This window comes from Chrysemys picta, chromosome 6 (assembly GCF_011386835.1).
Source record: "Chrysemys picta bellii isolate R12L10 chromosome 6, ASM1138683v2, whole genome shotgun sequence".
NCBI lineage: Eukaryota > Metazoa > Chordata > Testudines > Emydidae > Chrysemys > Chrysemys picta.
The window spans coordinates 20,625,401-20,652,991 of record NC_088796.1 but is presented as its reverse complement, the minus strand read 5'-3'; the positions used below and the strand labels follow the sequence as shown (position 1 = coordinate 20,652,991).

Below are 27,591 nucleotides of genomic sequence, written 5' to 3'. Positions count from 1 at the left end.
CTATTGAGGTGCCTACATATGAATGTAGGTGCTTAACTTTGGACATCCACGATAGAAAATGTTGGCCACACTTTTTAGAATACTTGATATCTCTTTGGTTTAAATTAATTTGGGACTCAAATCCCTCCAAAGAAAAGGAGACCTGTTTACAAATCAGTCTAACTTTTGCTGTCACTTTAGTGTTGGCTGTTTGCCCCAGCTCTTAAGCCATCTGCAACTAGCAGATCCTTGTCTTTGCTCTGAGATCCGAGTCACGCTCCCTCTCGCTGCGCTGGCAGCTGGTTTGCTGGTGGCTAGGAGTTGGATCTTTAACAATCAAAGGAAGGGGGAGGATCTCTAGCGCTGGGACCTGCCTCTCTCCCTGTCCCCACCCCTTCCAGGCCAGGCAAACGCATGTCTTCCTAACGCAAGAAAACGGCGGGCGGGATGACACAGGAGGATCTTGACAGGGAGGAAAGAGGAGGCAGAGAGAGGCGAGCCCACTCCAACTAGTGCTAAGGCACGTTCAGCAGGGGAAGGGAACCCTTTTCCCCGGGCGTCTGCAGACTAAGGGAATGTATTTAGTTCACACAAACATGGCTGCTGCCTTCAGAGCTGCAAACCGAGTGTTGTGTCCATGTAAGTTTCCAACCGCATTTTAAGGGTGGCCGGGATGCCCTGGGCTGAAGGAAGCGTGCTGTGGAAATTGCAGCCTGCCCCCAGGGCTCCGCCAGCGGGCGGGCCGGGGGCTCTCCTGCCGCTCGCTGCACTTGCTGGCTGCCCGGGAGGGGTCGGACTTGGGAGAGCCGGGATGTTTTCTTGCCCGTCCCTGGCCCCCTAAACCCTCCGTTCCTGGGGGGCGGGGAAGTGACCCCCGCCGCTGCATTGCTAAGGGAGCAGCAATTCCGAGAGGGGTTTGTGCAGCTGGGAGGCAGATTAACGCCTGGCTGCGTTACATAAACAAAGGGCTTTCGCACGGAGCGCGGCCGGGCAGTGCGGCGCATGGGTGGGAAACCCCCCCGGGGAGGCAGGGATGGAGGAGCATTTCTGGAGCAAACTCTTCCCCCTTGAGCCCCGGGCGGCGGATGGTCTGAGCGCAGGGAGGACAAGAAAAGATTTAACTTCTCCCACATGCTGCCCACTTGAGCCCGGTAGCCCGGGCGGTGGTGGCGGTAGCGGCCCCTGTCCAGGGCACATGTAACACTTTTCCTTGGGCTGAGTGCAAGCAGAGGGCACGAGAAGACACCCCCCCCTCCGCAGGGGGGCTCTGCAGCCGGGACTGTGTTACGCAACGCGCCCTTTCAATGAAAAGCGTTTGCATAACGCTGCGTGATTAGCAGCCGCAGCAGGAGCCCTGGGGTGACTGGTGCGTCCTGCTGCAGCGAGGTAGTTAGTGGCTGGCAGCGGGAGTCCCTGTAGATGACGCTGGGTGCTGCGGGCAGCTGGAGCCCAGGGACAGTGCGCCCGGGTGGGGCAGGGCCGGTTTCTGTGAAGGCAGCACCAGGGCAAGTGCCCCCACTGAGGGTTTCACGCGTGCAGTAAGTGGCCTGGCCAGTGCTGAGGCACCCAGAGCCAGGGCCCCAGTTCAGTGCAAAGTTTTCAAGCTTCTGCTCTGCTTTGTCTCTCCCATTTTTCGTGTTGTTTGCCTGTGTAGATTGTAGGCATAGTCTGTCTCTTTACATAGTGCCAAGCACGTTGTGGGCGCTTACTCCATCTGAGCCAGCATGCTGCCCTTGCACCAGAACCTGTCTCTGGTGCCCAGGGTCAGCAGTGCGCTCTACAAGCTGTTGCAGGCGGGTAACCAGTGTTGTGTGCTCTGTCTTGGTGCAGTAGGTGTCTCTGGAAGCCAGGGAGGGAGTCAAATTCTGCCATCAGTTACAGCCATCAACCTCAATCAGTGGGCTTGTACCATTACGTTGAGTCTGGCCCAACATCTGTACTGACTGTTTGCAGGGAAATCTGAACTTCTGCACGCAGACCCAATTACAGCTTTGTCGACACCAGTGTAAAAGCAAACCCACTTCAGGTGACCATGGGAGACTGGGAATCACGTCTATTATAACTGGGCCTTGCAGACACAGGTTATTTATCAGGGAGCACTTAGATGAGTATTTTGCCTTTATGCAGTGGTGGTGTAGCCATGTTGGGCCCAGGATATCAGAGAAGTAATATCTTTTATTAGACCAACTTCTGTTGGTGACCTGAAGAGCTCTGTGTGGCTTGAAAGCTTGTCTCTCTCACTGGCAGAAGTTGGTTCAATAAAATATATTACTTTACCTACCTTGACTCTCTAATATCTTGTCTTTATTCTTTCTGACACAAAGTAGAGCCCTTTGGAGCACGGACAATCCTTTCTGTTCCTATTGCAAGCTGTGGTGGTTGGGAGAGTTTATGCTTAGCTGCCTTAAAACTTGGGTATGGGTGCCTCTGATTTTTGCATCAAAAATAGATTTTTGGTTTTAAAAAGCCAGAAACTCAAACAGTTGAAGAACTACAAAAATTATTTTATAAAATAGATCAGTTCTCAAAGTGCATGGACAGTGTATTATTTTGGAAAGGATACAAAAATTCACATAGACCCAATGTGAATGATGAGCCCTTTCTAACTCCCCCCAAAACAGACCCTCCCTACTTAACTTTCCCAGCCACTCGCCATATCCCCAGAAAATTCCTGGGTCAGGAGATTGACATTGCTGTCTTCTAAAACTATGCAGTATAATCCTTAAGCGGCTGCCTTCAGCGATAGAACCACCAGGATTTGTTGCCATACAATAGCAATTATTATTATTTATTTAGTTATTTTCACTTATAAAATGTAGCCACTTTGGACATCTACAGAATTTAATTTAAAAGGTCATTTGTTATATTTAGTATATTAAAATCAATTTAAAAGGAAACATGCTCCCCCCAACAGACTACAGCCTGTGAAAAGAGATGAGACTTGTGCCATGCCCTTATGATCAACAAACTTGGCTCTGTCAGGCCAGTGGGGAAGGGACTGCCCTTGAAAACATTCTATTAACAACCACCTGCCATATAAATTTGGGGACGAATGACATTCCTCAGCTTTCCTGGTAGTCTTTGGTTATGGGAAAGGAAAGAAGTGGTCTCTCGGGTTGTCAGGAAACATGCCATGTAGGCTGAGATATGTGAAAGTCACTTCTATGGAGTTGGTCCCCCAAACATTTTAGAATTTAACTCATACAAATAAGATGAGACATAGAATGCAGCAGGTCAGTTGTGGAGATGAATACAAAAGGGTTGAGCTGGGCATGTAAAATTTCATAGATATTAAATCCCAGAAGGATCCATTAGATAATTTAGTTGGACCTCCTGTATAATGCAAGCTGTAGACTTTCATCCAGTTACTCCTATAATGAGCCCAATAGCTTGGGTTTGACTAAAGTTCAGTTGGGTCATCGCTTTTTAGTATTTAACCCTAAATCTGCCTCTCTTTTTTGTTACAAAGCTGGAATTTGAATCCCCTTCCCCCTCTCAGCTTTGATTGAAAAGGGTTTAATATAGAAAATGTTAGTAATTAATGAGCACTAGGCCTGTTGATTGTGAAACAGAACACGTCCCTTACTACACATACTTTGTGTGTATCTTTTTTCCAGTGTCCGTGTAAGTGAATGGAGATTATGGTAGGAAATTGATTCAAGTGGTACTATTAAAGAAAAAAGTTTAAATAAAAATCCCTGAATTAAAGTAACTGAGACATACAACCAAAAAAGCAAGGTGGTTCTTTGCTGAGAAAAAAAACTATTGTAAACTCAGCTTGTTTGCTGAACACCACCTCTGGTAAAAGTGAGTAACTGATCTAGTGATCCAACCCGCTGCAAATGCCTAGGGCCCTAGGCAAAACATGGGACTGCTGAAATGCCTTTTCCTCAAGAGTCCTTGGCTTTTATGGTCTGTCTTTAACCTTAACATGGTTATTTGCATATTGTCAGAAATGTTTTATTAAGATTGTATGGTCTCTGTCTTTTTGCCCCTTATTTATCACCAGGGCTCTGTGAAAAATAGCATACAGAACAGTGACTAACATTTTAAGTAAATGCTAACAATGGTTTAAATATAATTAGCAGAGCACTTTTTATTTTTGTTTTAAAAGTACATCTATAGATTTTTTTCCTTAAATGTTACTGAGTCAGTGTAACGATGTATGCTCAGACAGTCTAACAGTTTTTTAAAAGGAAGAATGCAATATAATTGATGAGGAATATGATTTAAGGTAACTTGAGCGTGCAGATGTATGGTTTTATTTTATTGGGTGCACGTGAATGAGGAAGTGGTAGTATGTATATGTAGATCTAAGAGCTACTTAGAATACTGGGAATAAGAAATACAGCAAACAGAATTCTTTAGAGATAAAAATGTCTAGCTGGATTATTTGGTCATGTGAGAGGTGATTGACATACACAACTATTGTTGTATTCTGTTCGATTTACAAAGTTTTTATCTAATTGAAGAGGAATGTGAAGCCTTAGCATTTCAAAATGTGGGTTTTTTCCCCCCTATCTGGAATCTGGTTCAATAACCCTGTAATATAATTTTTTCCCTTCTCTTAAAAACATTTTGTCAATTATTACTCATTGAAAAATTAACAAGATTGTGCTTTAGAAAAACTTTAGATGCTGAAAAGTTGTGATTAGTTTTTTACAGTTCCAAGTCAGTTTTCCAGGTATTTTAATGGTGCTTCTGTGTAAAGCAAACGTACTGTAGACTGTGGCTTAGAAAGTGAAATCTTTTTATATAGTCTTGTAAGTGGGGGACCCTTTTCTAGTCTCCCTTGCAGTGTGAGCAATGGTAAACATGGAATGTGTGATACAGTTGTGATAATTTAATATGGCAACATGTTAAGGAGGCATTTCTGCATTTGTGTACGCTGTGAAAGTAATTGTGTGTGCATATTTAAGGGCAGAAGTGGCCTCTTGAAATTTTATTGTGCCCTAGCTCTGAGGGATAAAATGTTTATGGTATTTTGAAAATTAAATAAGAAAACCTGTGTTAACATAACATTAAGCTTGAACAGTTTAAATCACAAAAGATATGTGAAATAGAGTTCCAATAGTAGTGTTGCACATCCTGTATATTCTATGGGAAATCCCTTATGAAACAGAGAAATAAATATAAAAACCACACATTTAACCAGTGAAACAATGAGATATACATATTTACAATGCAGCTGAAAGCTTCACTTTTGCATTGTATAGTATAATGTCGACTGTACTATACAAACTTTATAAATCTAGTAAATTAAGATTTTCAGAGAAGGAGAAAAAACAATCCTTCAGGCACCGAAAGTGCTTAAATCACCTCAGTCCCTTAGATCACAACCTTTTAACCCACTATTAATATTTAGATGTGTCTAAGTGCTTAAACCACTAATAACCCCCATTAACAAGTGTAGTCTTCTTATCCATCTCTGCCTTTGGGCTTTGGGCAAAGTCTGGCTGAGGCTAGAGCCATGGAGTGATGGGAAGAATTGAGTGAAAGCAATGAGAGAGATGGCTGCCTAGAGTGAAGTTAAAGAACCCTGGTTGAACTGGCCCTGAACTGATCCGATGGAATTGCTGGATCAGTCTACTGGAGCACAGGGTCAAGCTAGGAACAGTCCAGGGCTCAAATACATTAAGCTACATTGCAGCAAATGTTTAAAAGCCCTGAAATTCAGGGGCTGATTTTTAAATGTTTTTTAATCCGTATAATATTTATATATGGATGGGTGTATTTTAATGTTTTGTAAATTTAGTGCTTGTGAAAGATTCTGGCAGCAGCTTGACAGTCTTGGTGACTGAAGGGGGGAGGGATAGCTCAGTGGTTTGAGCATTGGCCTGCTAAACCCAGGGTTACAAGTTCAATCCTTGAGGGGGCCATTTAGGGATCTGGGGTAAAAATCAGTACTTGGTCCTGCTAGTGAAGGCAGGGGGCTGGACTTGATGACCTTCCAAGGTCCCTTCCAGTTCTAGCAGATAGGATATCTTCATTTAAAAAAAAAAAGTCATTTGTCCATAGAATAGTTACAATATTGCAGTTTTCACTGCACAACCATTTCATTGTACCTCCACTCTGAGCTGAAGGTACTTCACTTCCTTTCATGCTGAAGTGGTGTCTCTTACAGCATTGCCAGCCCCAAGTGTTCAAAATTCATGAGTCAGGCCCTAAAAATCATGAGATTGACTTTAAAATGATAAGATGTTTCAAAAAATAAGTTTTGGTTCTTTGCTTTCCTGGTTTTTGAGCCTTTAAGGCACACTCAGGTCATGTTTTTCAGCTTTTCTCTGCAACCATGGGGGCTAGACACTTACCCTTTTAAAAATTGTATGAAATCCATGATTTTTCCTTAAATTGCTTGGCTCCAGGAGATGGGGCTTGAAAAGAAACGCCAAATATCAGGAGACCACCAAGCACATTTAAAGAGATATTGGGGGAAGGCAGCATATGTCTCATAAACAGAATCCTCTGCCCAGTAATAAACTAACAATACATTTAACCTTCTCTCCAGGCACAAAAAGCAGCAGCTGCAGTCAAGTGAGAGTCCAAATACAATGGAGAGGTCAGTCAACAGCAGCCGCCGCCACACAAACAAAAAGCACAGAGCCTCAAATTCAGCCTGAAAAGAGGTAAGGAGTTATTCACAGGCCTCATCTGTGCTGACATGAAGTGTGTGTGTGTGTCCTACAGGTAGTTGCTCTCTGTCTCTCTCCAAAATGGTATTGCTTTACTTTACAGTGCTCTGGTTTTAAAGCCTTACAATCGTCTCACTGTTTCCTTGTGCTTCCCTCATTTATATGTCTGTATCCATCTGTTCTGTTGTCCATTGTCGGCTATTTAGATATTCAGTTCTTTGGGGCTGGGATCATCTTTTTGTTCTGTGTTTTGTAAGCATCTAGCACAAGGGCGTCTTCATGACCAGAGCTTCCAGGCACTATTGGAATATAGATGATAAAAATATTTACCCTTATGCCCTGTTACATCTTGTGCAGTGTTTAGTAGGGTGAAGGGGAGAAAGGAGCAGGGAAATAAACAGTGGTTAAGATTTTTTTGGAGTAGGCTATGGGAATTAGGCCAGTATCTTTCATTTGAAAGTTAGTGTCTAAATCCCTGAGACTGTTTTGAAAATCTTAACAAGCCATCCTGAAGCATAGCTATTTGTATTTTAAGAAGATAATGTATAGTAGAGTGAGATAGCAGCTTAATAATGCAGTTATTGCATAATTTGAGACACCATTTAGTACACTCTTGTTAATAATAATTAGTGCCTTTCATTCAAGGATCTCAAAGGACTTTGCAAACAAATGCACCTGTGCGGTGTTTGCAGATATGGAAACGACAGAAGGGGGAAGAGAGGCTCCTCATCTCAGACTGTATAAAAGATCCAAATCTTATGGATCTCAGACCCTGTACAAAGTCCAAATGCTTGTTAGTTACCATAACAGGCTTGATTCTGTCCTTCGTCTGATGCAGGATCCTTGATGAACCATATTCCAGTGGTAGGTAGGACTAGCAGGGTGAAGCTCTGGCACTCCACTGTTCCAAGTGGGAGGGTAGGGTGCAGCAGAACCAGAGTATGGAGCCAGAACACTTGCTCCAGCAGGGAGTTTCCGTCTGATAGGGGAATTCTCTGCTGGCCATTTGCTCCCAGTTTTTGGTCTGTCTGTGCCCTTTAAGGTGCAGGACAGGGCCAGAGCTGAGTCAAGAACCCAGGATGTTCATAAACGGGGATTAATGCCTTGGTGTATGGACTGGCTCTTCATTTCAGAAAGTAGTTAAGAGATGGAGAAGACATACAGGGCTAGGACATCTTAACTAGCTCACCCCCTGCTTGGACAGGATTGTTCTCTGTAGTGTAATATGTTTTCTGGTGAACCTAAAATGTGCAGCTGGCATTTAGCTGAGGTATGGAAACCGCTGTATTCATTTACTTGTGGTGTTTATTATTAAAGAATGTATACTGGAGAGTTACTTCAGCTATGGGATGCAAAATACTTGATTTAAAAAGGCCACATGTAGGTGTGAGTTTGCTGGCTCTGATGCTTACTGAGCATAAATAGATTGCACTTGCTAATTCGGCACATAGTATTTTGTCAAGTGTCTCAGGGCCAGATTCTTATAACCTTACTCTTGTTGAGTAGAAACGTATACCTTGAATCGCCCCATTGATCTCACGGGGATGGAGTAAGGGACTGCTAAATGTGACTAAGGATATCAGCATTTACCTCTTGATTAGTTTAACATGATCCTCATTTTGCACACTAGAACGAGAGCAGGGGGTCAGGCTGATTAGCCTGTAGCTGTAAAAGGTGGCAGCTGATTACAGGGCGAAATAGAAAAAGATTTCAAACTATATATTTTTTTTCTTTTAATAGGAAAACTAAAACAGGAATCTTGATGTTAAACATGGGTGGCCCAGAAACACTGGGAGATGTCCACGATTTCCTACTTAGGCTTTTCCTAGATAAGGACCTGATGACGCTTCCAGTACAAAAGTAAGAAACACTTGGTTCACATGGCGTGTTAGTATGTGAGTGGTGTTGTAGGCTATATACTTGGACATCAGAAAGTCCTTCTAGCTGGCTGCAGTGCTTTAGGCCAAGAACTTTGTACTGACTGTCTCATGTGAACTTGGTAATGAGAAATTATATTGCAGTCCTCCAGAAACTGGGGGCTACAGGATGAGACCTTTAACCGGTGATCACAACTCTTTGTTTACTGCCAACTGGCAAATTTATTCACGTGAATTAGATTAAATGGTATTATAAAACGATACAAAACAAGCCATGCATAGAATGAGACTGAACATTATTAGCTTGCTGTGTTTTGGAGGCTGGTGGTGGGTTGGATGATTTTTGTTGTTTTTAAGATGCTGGAGGGGAGGTGATGGGGGATATGTTACTAACTCACCCTGCTTTTGAACGTTTCAGTAAGCTGGCACCATTTATTGCCAAACGTCGCACACCGAAAATCCAAGAACAATATAGCAAGATCGGAGGAGGGTCGCCAATTAAAAAGTGGACTGTAACACAGGGAGAAGGCATGGTGAAACTGCTGGATGAAATGTCTCCTCAAACTGGTACTTATACCCTTCCGTACAGTTGTTTAGGAGATTGTTCTGTTTGTTGTAGTGGGTGTGTGTGGGGGGGAGAAGACTGGGCCATGGGTGGTCATGTCTATTGGGAAGAGTAGGAGTCAGGCTTAGTGGGCGGAGCTAATCCAAGGGTCAGAGCCAGAGGTTGAAACCAGTAGCCACACCAGGAGTCTGAGCAGGAACCAGGAACTAAGAGCCAAGCCAGGGGTCAGAGCTGGGATCGGGAGCTAGGGTCAGGGTGAGGAAGCTGGAACTAGGAGCTAGGTGAGGTAGCAAGGACTGAGCAGGAACAAGGCAGGGAGACAAGGCAGGAATGGGTTTAGGAGCAGGGCAAGAGCAAAGTGAGGAGCGGCAGACATCAGGAGGGTCACACCTATGGGCATGAATGCATTGAGCAGCCAGAGAGTTGCTGCTGGGTTTAAAAGTCAGGCATTTGCCCTTCCTGACCAATCAGGTGGTGCAATCAGGTAGCCAGCTGCAGGCCTCTTGTGCTTGTTGAGTTGCCAGGAGACAGATTCTGCTGCAGGCCCTAATCCCTGACAGTGTGTGTGTGCTTGCTCCGTCCTGTTTAATACACAAAGATACGACTCCTGACACAAAACGCTTACTAAGTTAGACATATGCAGTGGATGGAGCATTTGGGGGGGGGGGGGGGGGGGGTGTGTGTGAGAGAGAGAGAGAGACAGATCATGACTCCATCTAGTGGTTTCTTTGAGTAGATATAACTTCCTACTACAGTCTCACATCTATGATTATCTACACTCTGGATCCTTTAAACTGTTCCTGAATCTAATTGTCAGTCGTAGCTAAAAGGCTTAACATAAACTTGGCTTGATCTTATTACAGTCATTAGAGGAAGGGGGTGGCACAGAAACATGCTGTTTCACAGTTTAATTCTGCAGTATAAGCAAGATTACTGCTGTCAGCACCACCCCAGGACATGAGGGACCCTCCCTTGAAGCTAGAGCGATAGATAAGGCTTAACGGTTTGGTTTGGACAGCATCCACAAGATACAAAGACTGTATGTTCTCCTTCAGCTAGGGTAAGGTTTGAAAATGGGAGAAAATTGTTATTCCATGTAAATGTCTGTCTCCCCCCAAATCCTAGGGCCTCTGTCAGCTTAGCCACTCAGCTTTATCAGGAGAAATCCGTATCAAGGAGGGGTGACTCTTGTTGCGATTGACTCCCACACAAACTAACGTAGGTTTTACCAATAGTGGTTTTTCAACCTGTCCAAACCTTCACTGTTGAGCACTCTTAAATCCTCACTGACTTAAGCTAAATTGATACAAGTCATGTTTAAACCATTTTAAGAGTGTTCATGCAGGAGTCTGCACCAGTGTCCCAGGGTGCTCCACTCGCCACTAGTTGGGCTCATCCTCCTGGCTGCTCTGGGGTTTGGCTCATGAGATCAACATCCTCACCCGCGGTTGCACGCCATCACTCTGTCTCTCTCTGGTCTGCAGACCCTCTCTTGCTCCTGTAACAGCATCCTCCTCCTCATGACTTGGCCCTCCAGCTGGGTCACTCCGCGTTTTCCTCCCCTTCTGGGAGGTACAGTCTTTCAAACCCTCTGTCACTCCCACAGTGACCCGGGCAGTCTTCCAGTTCACAGCCCCATCAGTGCCTAAACTGTCCCCTCTGCCACAGGCATAACACTGCCCTGCTTGGGCTTCTGGCCTCCCTACCCTGGGGCCTCTCTTCTTGCCCTAGCCTTTTTGGCCCTTGCTCATCTCTTGGAGAATCTTGAGCAAGTAGTACTGTTCTTCAGCTAATTACCTCATATAGTGCCTCTCGCTCTTGCTGCTGGTTCTCTAGAATCTGCCTCATCAGGGCCTGTATCCCCCTTTGTTGCTTTTCAGCCCCCTTCGCTGGGAGCAGCAGCTCTGTGGTCCAGCCTGGGAAGGTACACCTGCCTTCTGCAAAGACAGCCTCCATACATGGTGGTTCCATTGTTATTTTGCCTCAGGTGTCTCTCATCTAGCCTTTCCTGCTCCCCTTGTATCATAGGCAGCTGTCTAAACAGCTTCTCAGTGTCTCCCACTCCCCTTGTATCAGGGGAAACCATCATTGCTCACATTCTCCACCAGTTGAGTCACAGAATCAACTCACTGCAAGTGGCACCTCCTGCTGGCTATCTTAGGAATTAGCATTGTCAGTCTGTGCTCTTCCTCTGGTGGTGTCTTGCCCCATTTTGTCTTGCTCTACTGCTCTGCTCATTCCTGGATCATCAGCACTCTCTTCATGCCTTGGCTCTCCAGCCAGGTAACTAAAGTCCTTCTCTTCCAGGTATTTCACAGTCTTTCCAGACCTGGTGTCTCCAATGCCTTTGGCCACACCCCAGTGGCTAGTAAGGGAACTCAGGCCCACCCACCACACTGGGTTCTAGCCAGGGGCCCTATAACAAGCAGCCACAGTCCTTATGCAGTCCTACCTCTTGCTGCTGTTTCTCTGAGCTTCTTCCTACATATCAGGCTCCCCCCCCCATTTGCCAACCTCTAACTCCCTCCATGCAGGGAGTGACTGAAGCCTTTCATAGCCTCTGTAGCAAACCATCTGGCTTTATATAGGCCTTGCCTGTTCCTGCACAGGTGAGTGTGTCCTTAATTAGCCACCTCCAGCTTAAATCTCCCCTGCTTGCAGCCTATTTAGCTGATTGGGCCCAGCTGGCATAATTCAGCTCTTGCAGGGCTCGTGTGGGGAGTCTACTCCATCACAACCAGTTTAACTGAATCGGTTTAAAATTGGATTTGAGTTAAACTGGTGCAAGTTTGTGTGTAGATTAAGCCTAGACTTCTATATGTTCATCTCATGCTGGTCACAGTGAGCAGCTGTTGGGAATTTGAAACATTTGTACCTCTCCTGGATATTTGTGAGGATAATAGAACTATGGCACATAAGGTGCTGTAAGCCAAGAATCTTTTCTACTTGAACTTTTATGCTATGATTGGAATATGCTTGTCTGGCAGCATGGGGAAACCAGTTTCTCTCTGTTTCCATAGAATAGGTTCAGCAGTGCCAGGCTTTTCCTGTGTGTCTCACCTCTTGAGGGAATGCCCTGAAAAGGCACAGTAGTTCTGCCCCTGTGCCCATTGTCACTGGGGATTAAGTACAGTATGCTTGGCCACAGTTGTCTTTGGATTGGTTCCTTTTTAGTTCCTTGTCATCTCTAGTCATACCCATTTGGTAGTTGCCAAAAAGCAATGATCATCTGATGGCTGCTCTAGTTGAAATGAGCCACAGGGCTCACCTTAGTTCTAAGTAAGCCAGTCTCTGCAGCATGTTTTGCTCCCTTGGGACAGTCGGCAGACAGGCTAAAGAATAACTTGGTGGGGAAGAGTGGGGAAGCTTGCTCTGGCTTCCACAGAGTACCTTTGCTGTGGATTAATGCCAGAAGTCCTTTCCCAGTCCTGTTAACCTGATATTACAAAGTTACCGGGAAAACTGCAAAAGCAAGACAAAGTAAGTCTTTGTTTTTGGCCCACGAGGAGAGCTTGTGTTCAGTCCCGTAACTTAACTGTGCTTGGAGTCCACAAACACTTGTTTTCTCCCCATTTCCTTGGCATTGGAATCAGCTGCTGAATCAGTTGGCATGTCATGGAACCCACATCGGTGTCTGGAAAGATTCCATATGCTTTTGACTCCAAGTTATTCATAATTCTTTGTATTTTAGGACCCATTTAAAACTTGGGTAGGTGAGGCTTAGCTATGAAAGTTGTAAAGAATTTGGAACTAGGAAGCAAAAAGTTGCAATCTTAAAAGGTAATCATGCTGAAGCCAAAATGGTCTTTACTTTCTTACACGCACCCCTGACTCATGAGTTTGTTTTGTGTGAATTGTATTCAACCCTTTCTTTCAGACACTGTAGTTTAACTCCATTGAAACGAAAATCCTTGCAAGTGTAGCCAAAGAATAAACTTCATCCAGAGCTTGGGCTCAGAAATTACATCCTGCTGTAGCAGTAAATGCAGTAGTTTATTTTTTGTATAAAAGTAGTTTCTAAATAGGTCAGGTTTGCAATAGATCCTGAAGCTGATGGCTTTAGGAAGCTTTATCTATTCTTCTCAGAGTGTATCACTCCCTCTTACTTTACAATGTGGTCACCAAAAGAAAGCCACCCTGTCTTTATCTGTTTGTGCAGCCTTTACATCTGACTTGGTATCCATTATTTAGAGATGTACTTTACTGCCTAGACAGTAACTGCAATTTTAGAAGTAGGGCGGGCTAACAATTTGTTGTTAAAGGTGACCTTGGAGGATTTAGTGAGGCCAAATGCATCACTGCATTGCCTTAAAATAGCTTGAAAAGTCAAAAGTGCACCTTCAGCAAGAGCTGTAACGTTTCTGGAGTGCTTTTCAGAGTTCTGAAATTTCATTATGTTTGGTCTGCACTTAAAAAGTTTTACTAGCATAACTATGTTGCTGAGAGGTGTGATATTTACTGATATAGTTATACTGGTAAAAGCCCAAGTGTAGATACAGCTATACTAGTATAGTGCACTTTATACTAGTATGTCTTATTTTACGTTGCCAAACAAGGATAAGATATGCCAAAATAAGCACTTTTATACTGGTACAACTGTATCTCCGCTGGCGTGGGGAGGAGGGGTAGGGAGTGATGACACTTTAAATACTCCAGCATAGTTAAAGTGGCAAAATTTTTAAGTGTAGACAAAACTTTACCCTAATCCGAGTCATCCTGATGATGTGAATGTAAGTTATGGTAAAAGAAAGCCGTTTTTTAAAGCAGTACACGTATTTTGGGGTGTTTTAACAACCTAAACTTTCAAATGTAAGTAGCAATTTTGTGTGCCAAAATTGAAACACCTTAAAATCCTTTGGATGCTACCTAACAGGGGCCTGATTTTCAGAGGTTGGATGCTCTGCACTTCCTTAAAATCATGCCCTTTTAAGGCATTTCAGGTTTGGGACCCAGAAAAATCAGGGCAACCCCAAACCACCAGACACTTGGAAAATTTAGGGCTTTACCATTCTGGATGCCTGTTGCTTCCTTAACACGTGACCATCAAACACATAAGCACAGGAGTAATTTTACATATACAGATAATCCCAGTGAATATAATGAGACGACTAATGTGTGTAAAGATACTTATACACATGTTTGCAAGACCAGGACCTTCTTTGGTCAGAATAATGCTGGCTTTCTTATCAAAGCTGAAATATCTTTGTTTAACATATATGAATTGTTAGTACAGATGATTACTGGTCTGTATATCTAATAAGAAATTTATATTCCTTTATCTCCTGTTTGTCTGTGCTGTTTTTCCCAGTTCAGCAATAATTTTTCCCAAATCTTTTTGTTTCTGTTCCATTAAAACTTTTGCTGTTTGAAGGCATAGCTAAGTCTGTCTTAACAGAGGTTAAGTATCAGAGGGGTAGCCGTGTTAGTCTGAATCTGTAAAAAAATCAAGCTTGCATCTGAAGAAGTGAGGTTCTTACCCACGAAAGCTTATGCTCCCAGTACTTCTGTTAGTCTCAAAGGTGCCACAGGACCCTCTGTTGCTTTTAACAGAGGTTGTTTGAGTCCTTCCCTTAGAGGTGGGTTTGGCAGCATCCATTGCATTGTTATTTTGAGTACAGTCATTCTGGGTTTGATTTCCAGATGGGTAGCACAGAGTTATGATCTGATAGTTCAAAGGACAACATTTTGCATTTTTCTATTTTCCAGCTTTCATCTTTAAGGTATCAGCATATAGTTTGTTCTAGGAGGAGAAATGTGGATTATAGAAAAGCACATGTAGTCTCTGCCTTAGGGGTTCTGGGTCACCAGCGATCTAGTTCTGAAATGATAATTAATAGTTTTTTGGAGGAAGCAGCTGTATTGGGATAGATCCCTGGTCTTAAAATTTATCCAGATTTTGATAAGCAGCCTTGGTTGACCCCAGTGCTCCTCAGATCTCAGCTAGGAGCAGCAGTAGCAGACCTCACTAACTCTCTTTAAATGCATAACGCTGTCTGTGACAGCTGTCCCCCTGCTGGATTCCTTTTCCCCCCTTCCTTTCTGTTTGTGCTGAGTGCCCGCATGGAACTGACCAAAGTCACAGCCTGGCCCTGCTCATGAAAATGGCCTGTGCAGAGTGACTGGAGCCATTGCTCTGCTCGGGGTGGGGGGAGGGGGCTTTTTCGCTCCTTTGTCTAGCTTCTTTGTTCGGACCCGGCTCGGTGTAGGGTGCTCTGCCCAGGTATGCGAGACCTAAAGTGACCACATAGCTGAGCATATGAGTCATACCTGTGACTCAGAACTTGCCCAGACATGTCCTGTGCCTACCTGCAGTTTCCCTGCCTTCTCTCCTCCCCTGGATTAGGGTGACCAGATAGCAAATGTGAAAAATTACGGAGATGGGGGGTAATAGGAGCCTATATAAGAAAAAGCCCCAAATATCAGGACTGTCCCTATAAAATCAGGACATCTGGTCACCCTACCCTGGATTAAGGGGAACCAATCAAAGTTACTGGCGGGAAACTGCCTGAATTTGCCCTTAAAACCAGACATTTTCTGATCAGACCCCCGGAGAAGGTCCTTGCTTTGCCACCTGGTCTGATCAGCTAGGGGTCTTTGGGGGGCCCTCTCCCCGCTCTCGTTTGTTTTTGAGCGTACCCCCGTTTTTAAACTCCCCTCCCACGAACAACAAATTTGTTGCTGGAGATCTCCTGATTATTGTAAGCGAATCAAGTCCTCTCTGCGTCCTCTGATGCTGAAACTGCTGTTCCTGCTGCTGCTTTGGGGATTGGTAAGGAAAAACCTCTTGCACACACCCCCCCCCTTGTTTTACCTGCTGGCTTTCTCAGGCAGACCCAAGCTAACTCCTTGGTCTGTATCTGTAATCTGCTTCTAGCTCCGCAGCGCCTTTGCTGCTAGAAATGAGCCTGCTTGCAGCCACCACTAGTTAAACACCCCTCCTCCCCCCTTGAAGCTGTATCCTGGGCACACTCTGCCCTCTGGAACTACCCCTAGTATAAGGTGCACCCATTAGGTTAGATTTAGCCTTTAGTCTAGATAAATTGTAATTTCATTTTGCATAGTTGTGGTTAAGTTAGGTTTAGAAAATTGCTTGCAGTGTACTCTGTAAATTAGGCTTAAAGAATTGTTGCATTGTGTTTTGTTACTTGCTAATTTGTGTAGTCTTGGTTAAGTTAAATCATAGATAAGATTTTCCTGTGTTCTGTATGGTTGTCTCTCTGCTGTTTAAACTTGCAGCCTGTCTGCTCTCTCTCTCTCTCTCTTAATCCCTTCCCCCACGTGCTCACCCTGCTCCTACTGCTGCCAGACCTCAATTGTATTACTGAAGTCTAGCATAAAACCCCATTGGTTACCCTTTTTCTCTCTAACACCCCTCACATTTTACATTTACACCACTGTGACACATTTTTACCTAAAGTTGTTGGTTATTTAACACATTTTACCCATAACTGTTAGTTGGTTATATGCTGCTGTGACACACCCTTTACATAGAAACTGTTAGCTACCTGTTACATTTATACTTCAGTGTTAATTGGTTACCAACTGTATTGTACCCCACTGTATTGTACCCCACTATTGAAACCCCCTATCCTATTTACTAAAAGAAACCCCTCCCCAATTGTCTACCTTAACAAACCCCATACCCCTCACTATTGAATTTTCCCTGTTTTTGCATTTTCTTAATAAAGTTTATTTTACACCCCACCAGTGCAGTAGTTGTCCCCCAAGATCCCCTACCTGCTGGCAGGGTCAAAAGCAAGGACTTGACTAACCATGGGGAAGACAGTATTGCTTTAATGGAGGGAAAAGCACAGTGGGATCATGGGAACTGCTTATATTATTTTGACTGTACTATGTTTTATCTTTTGATTGTAGGCAGTGGAGGAGAGGATGTGCACATGTGTGTATGTTCTTATTTACTATTTGTATTGTGGTAGCCCCTAGGAGTCTCAAGATCCTAGTGTGGTAGGCACTGTACATATACAGAGTAAAAGGATGGTCCCAGCCCCAAAGAGTTTTCAATCTAAGTAAATAACACATGCCCTGATTCTTTAAGCATTTTGTTCTTCCCACAGCAAGCAGGGAACCTTAAGAAAATCACAACTTGTAAGACATGTAAAGAATTGCCAGCTTTTTTATTTTTAATTAGAAATGTGCATTTTTACAATATACTTCAATACCAGGAGGTCTGTTGATAGTGAATCCTACACCAGAGCACTGGAAAGGATTGCTAGAACCTGGGACTGGATGACCGGGGATGGATCACTTGATAAATTGCCCTGTTCTATTCATTCCCTCTGAAGTACTTGGCACTGCCCACTGCTGGAAGACAGGATACTGGACTAGATGGACCATTGGTCTGACCCAATATCCCGTTCTTATGAAATTGATTCCTCTGTTGATGTGCTTGTGTGATCTGCATTTAGCTGTTCGGTATGTTTAGCCAGACATGCTCACATTCCTTAACCCAATCATTTGGAATACAAGAATTCTATTCCCATTGAGCTAACTGCTCTTAGGAAGTGAGCTGTGTTACGATTTTTGTATTTTAAAGTGACATGGTTCCCATCTGGCATGAGCCAGGTTGATCATTTCCTTTTAACTTAGTTGAACATGCCTTCTTGATACTGCACTATTGTCAAACATGTAACATGCCATTGTACTCTGTCTCGTGCTGGCCTGTAGAATACATCAAAATGATCTCCATGTTTGGAGGTGAGGGAGAATTTTACAGATTAATGCTGCTACTGTCAGTGCTAGGATCTTCAGCAACTAAAATATATACATTTCCAAAACTCTGATTCACAGCTCATGGTAAGTCTCTAGCACATATACAATTATTATTTCTCCACAGCCTAACTTATCACAAACCGGGAAGAGATTTTCAGCATCTTGTAAACATCGTGATTGTCATTTTGGCTGTTGTTAAGTCAGGGAGGAGGCTGGGCTGCAGCTGGTCAGAAGGGGATTTTAAAATCCAAGCGTTTGCAGATAAAGTGATCAGCTGCTATTTCTTTTTCCCTTTCTGCTGGCAGCACCTCACAAATACTATATTGGATTTCGGTATGTCCATCCTTTGACAGAAGAAGCAATTGAAGAGATGGAGAAAGATGGCGTTGAAAGGGCTATTGCATTCACACAGTATCCGCAGTACAGCTGTTCTACCACGGGTGAGTGTGTCTGTGAAAGTGCAGTAAAAGAGGAAGATAAACAGCATATAGACAAATGTATCCGAAGAGCTGAGAGTCCAAGCACAAGAGGCTTATGAAAGCATGTGGGAACTTTTGGGATGTGAATGAAAACCCAGCCTGCCTTCCTCGAAACTAACTTCCTGGTTGGCCTGCTTTAAGTTTCCTGATTATAAGTAGAAGCCTGTTCTCTAACAATAAGGAATTTTAAATTTATAGGTCTTGTTAGACCTCCATGCCTCACAACATCCCTATGAGGGGTTGTACCAATTTTACATATAGGTAAACTGAAGCACAGCTCCATAAAAGGGCACTTTCCTGAAGTTACATAAGTGAGTTGCATAGCCAGAATTGGAACCCAGGAGTCCTGACTCACAGTCACCTGCTCTAACCATTAGAGCCACTATCAGTGCCAACAAAATCAGAAACCTACATAACCGGAGTATGTGCATGTTCTAGAGGTATATATTTCCACCCTCTCCCCTGGCCCTAGGACAGGTGATAATGCTTAGTGTACATTTCAGTTTAAAGCAGGGACCCATCCTCCCCATACAATATAACATGCTTTTGGGTTTTCTGCATCACACGGTGATGCTTAGTATAATGCTCCCTTAATAGCTCCTGAAAATAACTTTGCTTTAGTTGAGGATTTAGTTGGCAGGTAGAAAAGATCTATTAGTTATATAGACATCATGAGGTAAAGATTTTTTTCTACTCTTATGCTCTCAGTTCTGATTTGCAGTGTAATGTATTTGATACCTAGTCCTTAAAATATTGAAATGGCTGGTTGCAAAACTCTTTTTGTCTGGCAGCATCCATACTTCTGATGAATGTATAGCTAAAGCTCCTGCTAATCTCCTAATTTTGTGCATTTCAGGAAGCAGCCTAAATGCCATTTATCGCTACTATAATAAAAAGGGGGAGAAGCCAAAGATGAAATGGAGCATTATTGACAGGTGGCCCACACATCCCCTTCTCATTCAGGTATGGAGTTTGTATGCAAACCATTGTGGCTGTCAGGAAAACTCTTTTTGCTTGTCAATTGAGCAGATTCGACTTGGAGTTATTGAGGGTACGTCTCCACAGCAAGAGAAAACCCACAGCAGTAAGTCTCAGAGACCAGGTCAGCTGACTTGAGCTCCTGCAGTGGGGCTAAAAATAGCTGTGGAGACACTCAGGCTGGGGCTGGAGCCCAGGCTCTGAAACCTGGCAAGGGAGTCTCAGAGTCCGGGCTCCAGCCCAGGCCTGAACATCTACACTGCTATTTTTAGCTTTGCAGAACAAGCCCCGGGAGCCCAAGTTAGCTGACCCAGGCTCTGAGACTCGCTGCCATGGGGTTATTTTTTTTTGCTGTGTGGACGTACCCCATGAGACTACTAGTCTTAAAGGGACACAAGCTTGTTCCCTGATTTAGATTGTTTCAAAATGTTAAAAACCTCAGAACAAAAGGAATATTTCAATGTTATGTTGTATTTTATAATATAAAATTTATATCCTATGTGCTAGGTCTGAAATTACTGGGGGCAGTGTTAGTTCAGGATTAATGTGTGGAAGCTTGCATTGCTTCCATAGATCTCCATGTAATCCGTGCTAGTAATGTCACCCTGAGATCCACAGCCTAAGGGGCTCGATTATCCTCCCATTGAAGTTCACGGTAGACTTCTCATTGACTTCAGTGGGAACAGAATTAGGACTCCCTTCGAAAAGAAGTGAGGAGGGGGGGGGAAGCGGTAATGTGCTTGACTGAGGGAGGAGCCCTTTTTTTTTAGTTTAAAGAGGTGGAGTGCATGTGCTGGGCTTTTAATAATAGCACTAATGTGGTTTTGTATTATTCTAAAGCCCTTGTCTGGCATCAGAGAGGTGGGTAATGCTGGCCACAGCAGTAGCTGCAGCAGAAACACTTAACAGCAGCCACATTCTGCTCCTTCTTTTCCAGGGAAGATGTTAGTGGCTGCTTTTGCTGGGAAGAGACAGAGAGAGAGATGCCAGGGGAGCGTGAAAAGCAGAGTTGGGAGCTTTTCTTCTTCTTCTGCCTTTGACTTTTGCATTTTCACGCTGGTCTCTGACTGACTAGAGTGCAAGTGACTGAGGGGAGACCAAGAGAGAACAGTAGTTCTTGGCACTTGCGCATGCCGTTCACTTCTTTCACTGAGATGTCTCAGCAGAGTTCAGGAATCCGCTGCATGATCAGATAATCTACCAAATGCTGCTCTCCATTAGATGGATTGCACACAAATACAGCTGCGTTTTGTAAGCTAATCAACATGCATTTCTCCATGCCCAAGGGAGCCTGTAAGTGAAGGGCTGGCTCAGCCTCTGATTGTATCATTGCAACAGAAATTAAAGTTTAATTTTTTGTAATGTTTTTATCCTATCTGTGGTGGTGGTGTTGCAATGTGTCTGGTAGGGAGCTGCAGACAGTCACCGCAAACTTGTGCAAGTTGTTAAGTCAGCTTCTTTTCCTTTCTGTATGTTTCCTTGCCACCTGGACATGTATATCTTGGGCTAGGTTCTGATCTCAGTCACTGCTGTGACTCTAAGGTCAGAATCATTCCCTAGTCTTCCATGTGGGGAAACAAGGCTTTGGTTTTAAGGTCTTGGTTAACTGAAACCATCTGTCTCCCCATGTTCTGTCCTATCAGTTGACCTCAGATAAGGAACTCATTCTATCAGCCCACAGATTTAAATGTTGGGTTGGGGGCAGAGCATTCTGAAAGAGGGAACCTGCTCTCCCTGTAGGTCCATCAAAGCCCAAGTTTGTTATTCTTTAGGACATGCATTTTACACAGCGGGCTTCTGTCAGTGAGAGCAGGTTGGCTGCGGGTGTGCGGACAGACACTGATTCAATTTGCTGTAATATCTTAACTTGTGTCCTGTACCTGAAGTCCAAGTAGCTGATCCAAAGTTCATTGGGAGCCTATCAATGGACTTCAATGGGTTTTGATTTAGGCACTGTAATTCATTATTTACTGAACATTTTATTGTACACATTATTGATCAAACTCCCACTGGCATGCTACTAAAAAAAGAACCTTTGCTGTCTCGTCAGAAGCTCTTATGGTGAGCTAACACAAAGCAGAGCAGTGCCCAGCCAATTTGTGCGCATTATTTTGAGCAGATGGGTGCATCTCCTGTTACCGATCTTTACTCTTTTGCCTCTCTCTTACAGTGCTTTGCAGACCACATACAAAAAGAACTGGATCTGTTTCCACCTGAGAAAAGGAAAGATGTTGTCATTCTTTTCTCGGCTCACTCGCTCCCAATGTCTGTAAGTAACATGAAGTCACCTCTGAAGTTGTTAAAACTCCGTTGCATGGGAGAGTCACGTTATTGGTCTGATGGGTTGCATCTCAGGCAAAGCAAAGTTTTGAGTAGCCTGCAGCTTGTAGGCCATCAGGATTAGACCAGACAAGGAACAAAACCTACTTCTTGCCCATCGCTTCTACATGAGGATAATGGGGGCGGCGGGGGTGGGGTGGGGAACTAATTGTTTTCTCACCTTTCAAAAAGAAATTACTCTCCCTGAAGCAATGAGAGTAGAATCTTTGCACGTTTAGAATAGACCATCTAGAGTGGGAGATTTTAACACAGTGGGCTGGCAGTAACTAGCAACTTCAATACAGTGGCTTCTAATCATTTTGGGGGGGAAAAAAAAACAGTGGCATTGTACCACATAAGTTGAGGCTGCAGAATCTGTCTTCATTTGTGTGAAGAGGAACAATCTGGTGATGTGGCAAAGGACAATTTCATAATGAATTCTTCTGTAAAGCTGTCTTGTTCCATAAACACACATTTAAAATGTTTTCAATACTAATGGTTCAGAGTGTCCCAGTTCAGTCAAATTGTGTGTGTCATGGTTCACCTTCTAATAATGTCCACTGGGGTCTTTTTATTATTTTTACAAGTAAAAAACTTGTGGAATAGGTCACAGTCTACTGGCGTAATTCAAAACAGTGTTCTCTGTTCTGGAAGTCATTCCAGTGCCAGTCAAGGCTGAGATGCAGGGTACTGCTGTTTCAGAAGTACTGTATTAAAAGTAATCTTTGGTCCTTTCCTTTTGCTATTGCCTAGCCCTGGGAGACTCATATTCTTGGAATATGCTGCCATCTAGTGGTTAATGGCAGAGGGAACAGTGGACATCAGCAGTATTATTTATTTATTTTTACGAAGGTAGCACTTAGAGCCCCCAGCAGAGATCTGGGCCCCATTGTGCCAAGCACTGTACAAGCACATGGTGAGGGACAGTTCCTCCTCTGAAGAGCTGAGAGTCTAAATAGATAAGACAGACAAAAGGTGGGAAGGGAAAGAGAGCCATGGAGAAGTTGAGTTATCTACCCAAGGCCACACATCAGGTGAGCAGCTGAACCAGGGGCAGAACTATGACTCTTGACTTCCAAATTTTAACGTGCATTTTTCTTTCTTTTGTTTTTCCCTTATGGGTCTGCAGAGTTCCTGCTGGCTCTTTTCAGAGCTGTAAGGACACACATCTTGTTTTCTGCTTTAGTTGCTCCCCTTTTCCTGCATTGACTTCCCGGTTACCCATCCTTTGTTTTACTGTTTCACTTGAATGCCCATCAGCACTGCTCCTTGAATCAGCCAACAGGAGTCATGTTGAATGGCATGGAACATTCCTCTTCTTCCCCTGTTCCATTCCCCAATGTGTTGCTGCCTCCACTGCTGTCCCAGACTTTGCTGGCAAGGGGAGAAATTGACACTGAATGCACTGTGAGTGGCCTGTCCTGTAGTGCAGAGTAATACTGCTAGGGCACTGGGCACAATGAGGCGCTTTTCCCCAACATGTCTGTACTACTGCTTCACTTGAATTGAAGAGAATATAAATAGTAAACATGAGCTTTCTCCAGTCTGAGGCCGGGGATAGGACTCAGTACTCCTCAGCTTTATTTCTAGTTCTGCTACTGGCTCACTCTGTGACTTGGCCAAGTCACTTACGCTCTCTGTGCCTCCGTTTTCTCATCCATAAAATATTAAAGTATCTGTAAAATATCAAACCCACAGAGGTATTATGAGGATTAAATATTTTTAAAATGCTTTGAGATCCTCTGTTGGAAGGCAATTACATGCATGCAATAAAGGAAGCCTGTGAAATGTCAGTTTGATGCTAAAGTAATTGAAAAGAAACCATTTGTGACTCCAGCTAGTGACTGAAAACATACACATGAAATCAGGAGCAACTATTCTTTGCAATAGCTAAGATAGGTCTGTTACACTTCAGACTGAGAGTTTATAACTCTTAAATTCTGAATTATCCAGTAAAATAATAATAGTTATGTTCATTGTGGTATATGTATCGGTTAACGATTTCTGTTGCCTGCACAAACATCTGCCATTGTGCGAGGCACAGCTGCTGCAGCCTGTTGCAGGGGATACATGCACTGTGCTCACGCATGGAGACTTTGCTTGCTTGCTTCCTTTCGTTTAAAATGAGTGATTGAGACTGAACATTTTTAGATGTTCTTTGCACATGAGAAAACATAACATTCACGAAGACTGAAAGGCCAGTGTTTCTGTGTTGCAGGTAGTGAACCGTGGCGATCCATACCCTCAAGAGGTGGGAGCTACTGTCCAAAGAGTCATGGAGAAGCTCAACTTTTCCAACCCCTATAGGCTCGTGTGGCAGTCCAAGGTATGTGGTCAGAAGGAAGTTGTTAAAAGCCACCTGCAGCCCCTTAGTCATCAAAGTTTAGTATGATCTCTTCTCTCTTCCTCTCTCTCCTACTTTCTGGACGTATCTGAGTTCCAATGGAATGGTGCTCTTTGTGCCTGGGTGTTATCTTCTATATATATTTAACGGCCACACGTAAAATTTTTGCCATTTCACAGAAGTTCTTGATGCATCATTCCCAAGTAAACTTCTGATAGCCCAGAGATTCTCCAGTACTCCTCATATGCTCACCCAATGGTGGGGATTTTTCTCTGACTAGCAGCTGGAAATGGGAAGCAAATGAACTATGATAAAGTCTGCTGAAATATTGCTTAGAGACCTTCCAAAAGATCGCTTATATGATTACGTCCATTGTTAAGGACATGAGCCCAATCCAAATAGACTTCATTTTTTTTAAAGCAGGTAATGCAGAATGGGTTGATTTATATCTCTCTTTGCACATGACATTTGTAAACTCCAACTGAAATGAAGGAACTTTAAGAAATGTTAGCCTCATCAGAATTACATGTCAGTAATTTACATTTCTCAAATGTGTTACAGTTACGGGGGCAGAGTTGTTTGTTCTAAAGCTAGGAAGCAGCAAGTAAAGTATCGTGTTAGCTCTGCATCTGTACTTTTTGGATGTTAAAGAACACCATCGGCTTATTTAGTCTTAAAAATGGAAAAATTCTTTAAAGGCAGGTAAATCCTGCTCAATAGCCGTGGCGGGGGAGCGTTGGAATGAAAAACAAAGGACGCTTATTTTATTTGTAGTAATTTTTTTAAGTGCCCCTCTAAAAGCCAATCATCCACTCAAAATATGTGTTGTTTAATATAAGTAAATGCAGTGTCATAGGAGTCTGCTTGTTGTCATGATGGATTGTCTGGGGGTCTAAACAGAGAGGCAGTGTCTCTTCATCAAAAAGTAATAGATGGAGAGGTGGACAAAGATACTGCTAAACATAAGATAAACACAAATTTGATTCTTCATTGAATAAATAAGAATATGTGTAGGTTAATTAAATGATGACAGAATATAATTCTTGTAGAATTAATTTTATCAAAGCTTGAAGAAAGATTTTTTTTTTTTTTTTCCTCCCACTTTCTCGTAGGTTGGCCCAATGCCCTGGCTGGGTCCTCAGACAGATGAAACTATTGAAGGACTCTGTAAAAGGGGAAAGAAGAACATTTTGTTGGTTCCAATAGCATTTACCAGTGACCACATTGAAACTCTCTATGAGCTGGATATTGAATATGCACAAGTTTTAGCAAATGAGGTAAACATCACTTCAGGTCTCATCATTGCTTGGGCAATTCTGCGCCCAAATTTCTTTCCCCCTGTTTTTAGCGCCGATCTTATGGTTAAATGTTGGTATGGGATTTGGGTCACGTTCTGCTGTTACACTGGTGTAAATCTGGAGTTAATCTGAATTGGCTTCAGAGATGTTACTTTGAATTTTTATCAGTGTAGCTGAGAGCTGATTTTGACCCATTTTATTTTAACTGATTTGTATGATCAATAAATAAGGGGTTTGGGGAACCTGGTATCAAAGTAAAATTTTGTCTGCTCATCATTTTAGCCGTGCTGAAAAAATATTATTACAGTTAATTCAGTCATTTTAGGGCAACCTCTAAATGATGTAGAAAATGTTCTTCAAAAAAGCTACTGGGGTATTGGGTTTTTTTCCACAACAGCTCTTTATTTTTCTCTCCTCTCTTGTTTTTGATTCAGTGTGGAGTTGAAAACATCAGAAGAGCAGAGTCTCTTAATGGAAATCCATTGTTCTCCAAGGTATCCGTATTGTTACCATAGTTTTAGTAGAAAATACAGCTTAGCAGTCCTCTGGAAAGCTCTAGCAGATTGTTGGTTTCCTCTCCTATTATTAAAACATTCTGAGTTTGACTATTAAAATAGAATTCCCCATACTCTGTAGTTCATAGACCACAAGCTATTTTCCTTTGTCACTGTTATTTTTTAATTGATACTTATTTTGAATGTTGTTTTGACAAAGAAAAGCAATTTTTCTCTCATCATTTTCAGTCACCTATTTATTGAGATTGCCAGAAAAGCAGAAATGTTCCTTTTTAGGGTCAATATTATGCCAATGAATTTTTAAAATCAAGGTCCCCATTGAAATCAAGGGGAAGTTATATTAAAAAATTGGTGTCACGACACATCCCTTGGTCTGACCGATTGTTGGTCTGGCTAACTCGTTAGTTTGGTGATGTGCATGTTTTTTGCAAGTGGTTCACTCACGTCTGCTTTTTAATACTCTGTCTTTCAGGCACTGGCAGACTTGGTCTATTCACATATCCAGTCGAATGAAATCTGCTCCAAGCAGTTAACCCTCCGCTGTCCGCTTTGTGTAAATCCTGTCTGCAGGGAGGCAAAATCCTTCTTCACTAATCAACAGCTGTGACGTGCAGCATAGAAGAACACACTTAATGGTGCAACAATGCAGACATCAGAAATTGCACACAGATAGCCAAACTCTAGCATTCTGGTACACTCTTCTAACCTCAGTGGCTTCAGTGGGGTTGCAGTTTTGTAACAGAGACGTGAATTTGAAGTTTTTCTTTTTTTATTGGAGAGATGTGGGTAGAAGGGAAGGAAGGAAGGAAGGGCTTGATGCAGTGAGGTGCTGAGAGGTCTCAATTCCCCTGGGTCTAATGAGCACTTCATAGCATCAGGCCCAAAAGTAAGCACTGAAAAAACTTTGATACAAACTGGCATCTAAAGCTCTTTGCAGGGAGTTCTTTATATGCACTAATGTCATGAATATATTCATTTCAGCCTTCCAGGTAGAGTGTACTATTATTATTATTTTTTGCTACTGGTGCAGTATTGCTAACACAGTTACCAGTCATCTTCTCTTACAGATATATTTTCAGATGTGTTTTGAATTCTGATTTTTTAAAAAAATATGTATATTTTTTAAAACATAGAAGATTATTTTGGTTTTCCTGGGAGAAAAGAGATTCTGCAAAAGCCCAGACAAGCTTTGCCCCATTGGAACAGTGGCATTGTAGGAGATTTGTTTACATTTTCTTGAAACTTTCTCATTGTCTGAAGGAAAATCTCTGTCTGTGGAGAGCATGAAGTGAAAGAAATGACCCAGGACTGAGTTATATTTTTGGAGCACACTCCACTTAAATGGAGTTCTAGCTATATTTCAAACCTCGTTACTGTCAACAGCAAACACTGTAGCTGGTTGTAAGGGGGGTTGGCTTATCCTTCAAACCAATGCTTTTCTCTTCTCCAAAGGGCTTTCTCTGTTTGATTAAGCAAATTCAGAAAGTTGAACTGGCTCTTCTGAGGATTTATAGATCTGCTCTGTGCTTTCCACTGCGTCAGGACATTGTGGTTTTTGTGGGATATCTATGGAGCTACATGGGCATAATCGATCCAGTTTAATTCATGTTGTCAATTAAAACCCCAGTGATATATTAGGAGTAATTTACATTGTGGTGGGTGTGCCAGATGAGGGGTGCAGGATGCCTCTTATCCTAACAGCTGCGGTGGGTATAAATTCCCTAACCCAGAAACCGAGTTCTGCCCTATTACATTCCCTGGGCTATTTTTAGGGCCTGATCCTGACCCATCTAAATCTCCATTGATTTCAGTGGGGCATTTGGATACACCAGGAATGCAGTCTAGTCCTAACTATTTAAATTATGGAGGTTTTAT

The 27,591-nt window shown here is 43.0% G+C and overlaps 1 protein-coding gene across 3 annotated transcripts; it reads left to right on the top strand.

Moving 5' to 3' along the window:
- The first annotated feature begins 317 nt into the window (after positions 1-317).
- FECH (ferrochelatase) lies at positions 318-27,353 on the top strand. 3 transcript variants are annotated; one of them, XM_005296829.4, is made up of 11 exons: positions 318-618; positions 6,488-6,605; positions 8,352-8,471; positions 8,907-9,055; positions 18,089-18,223; positions 19,119-19,225; positions 21,411-21,509; positions 23,778-23,885; positions 25,016-25,180; positions 25,636-25,695; positions 26,189-27,353. In XM_005296829.4, exons 1-11 carry the CDS (start codon positions 555-557, stop codon positions 26,321-26,323), a joined length of 1,260 nt encoding a protein of 419 aa, XP_005296886.2. In that variant the 5' UTR covers positions 318-554; the 3' UTR covers positions 26,324-27,353. The 3 variants fall into 3 exon arrangements, with proteins under 3 accessions (XP_005296886.2, XP_065454860.1, XP_065454859.1); XM_065598788.1 differs by having other exon boundaries at positions 366-499; positions 26,189-26,467; XM_065598787.1 differs by lacking the exon at positions 318-618 and adding an exon at positions 660-1,365 and having other exon boundaries at positions 26,189-26,467.
- The last annotated feature ends 238 nt before the right edge of the window (positions 27,354-27,591 follow it).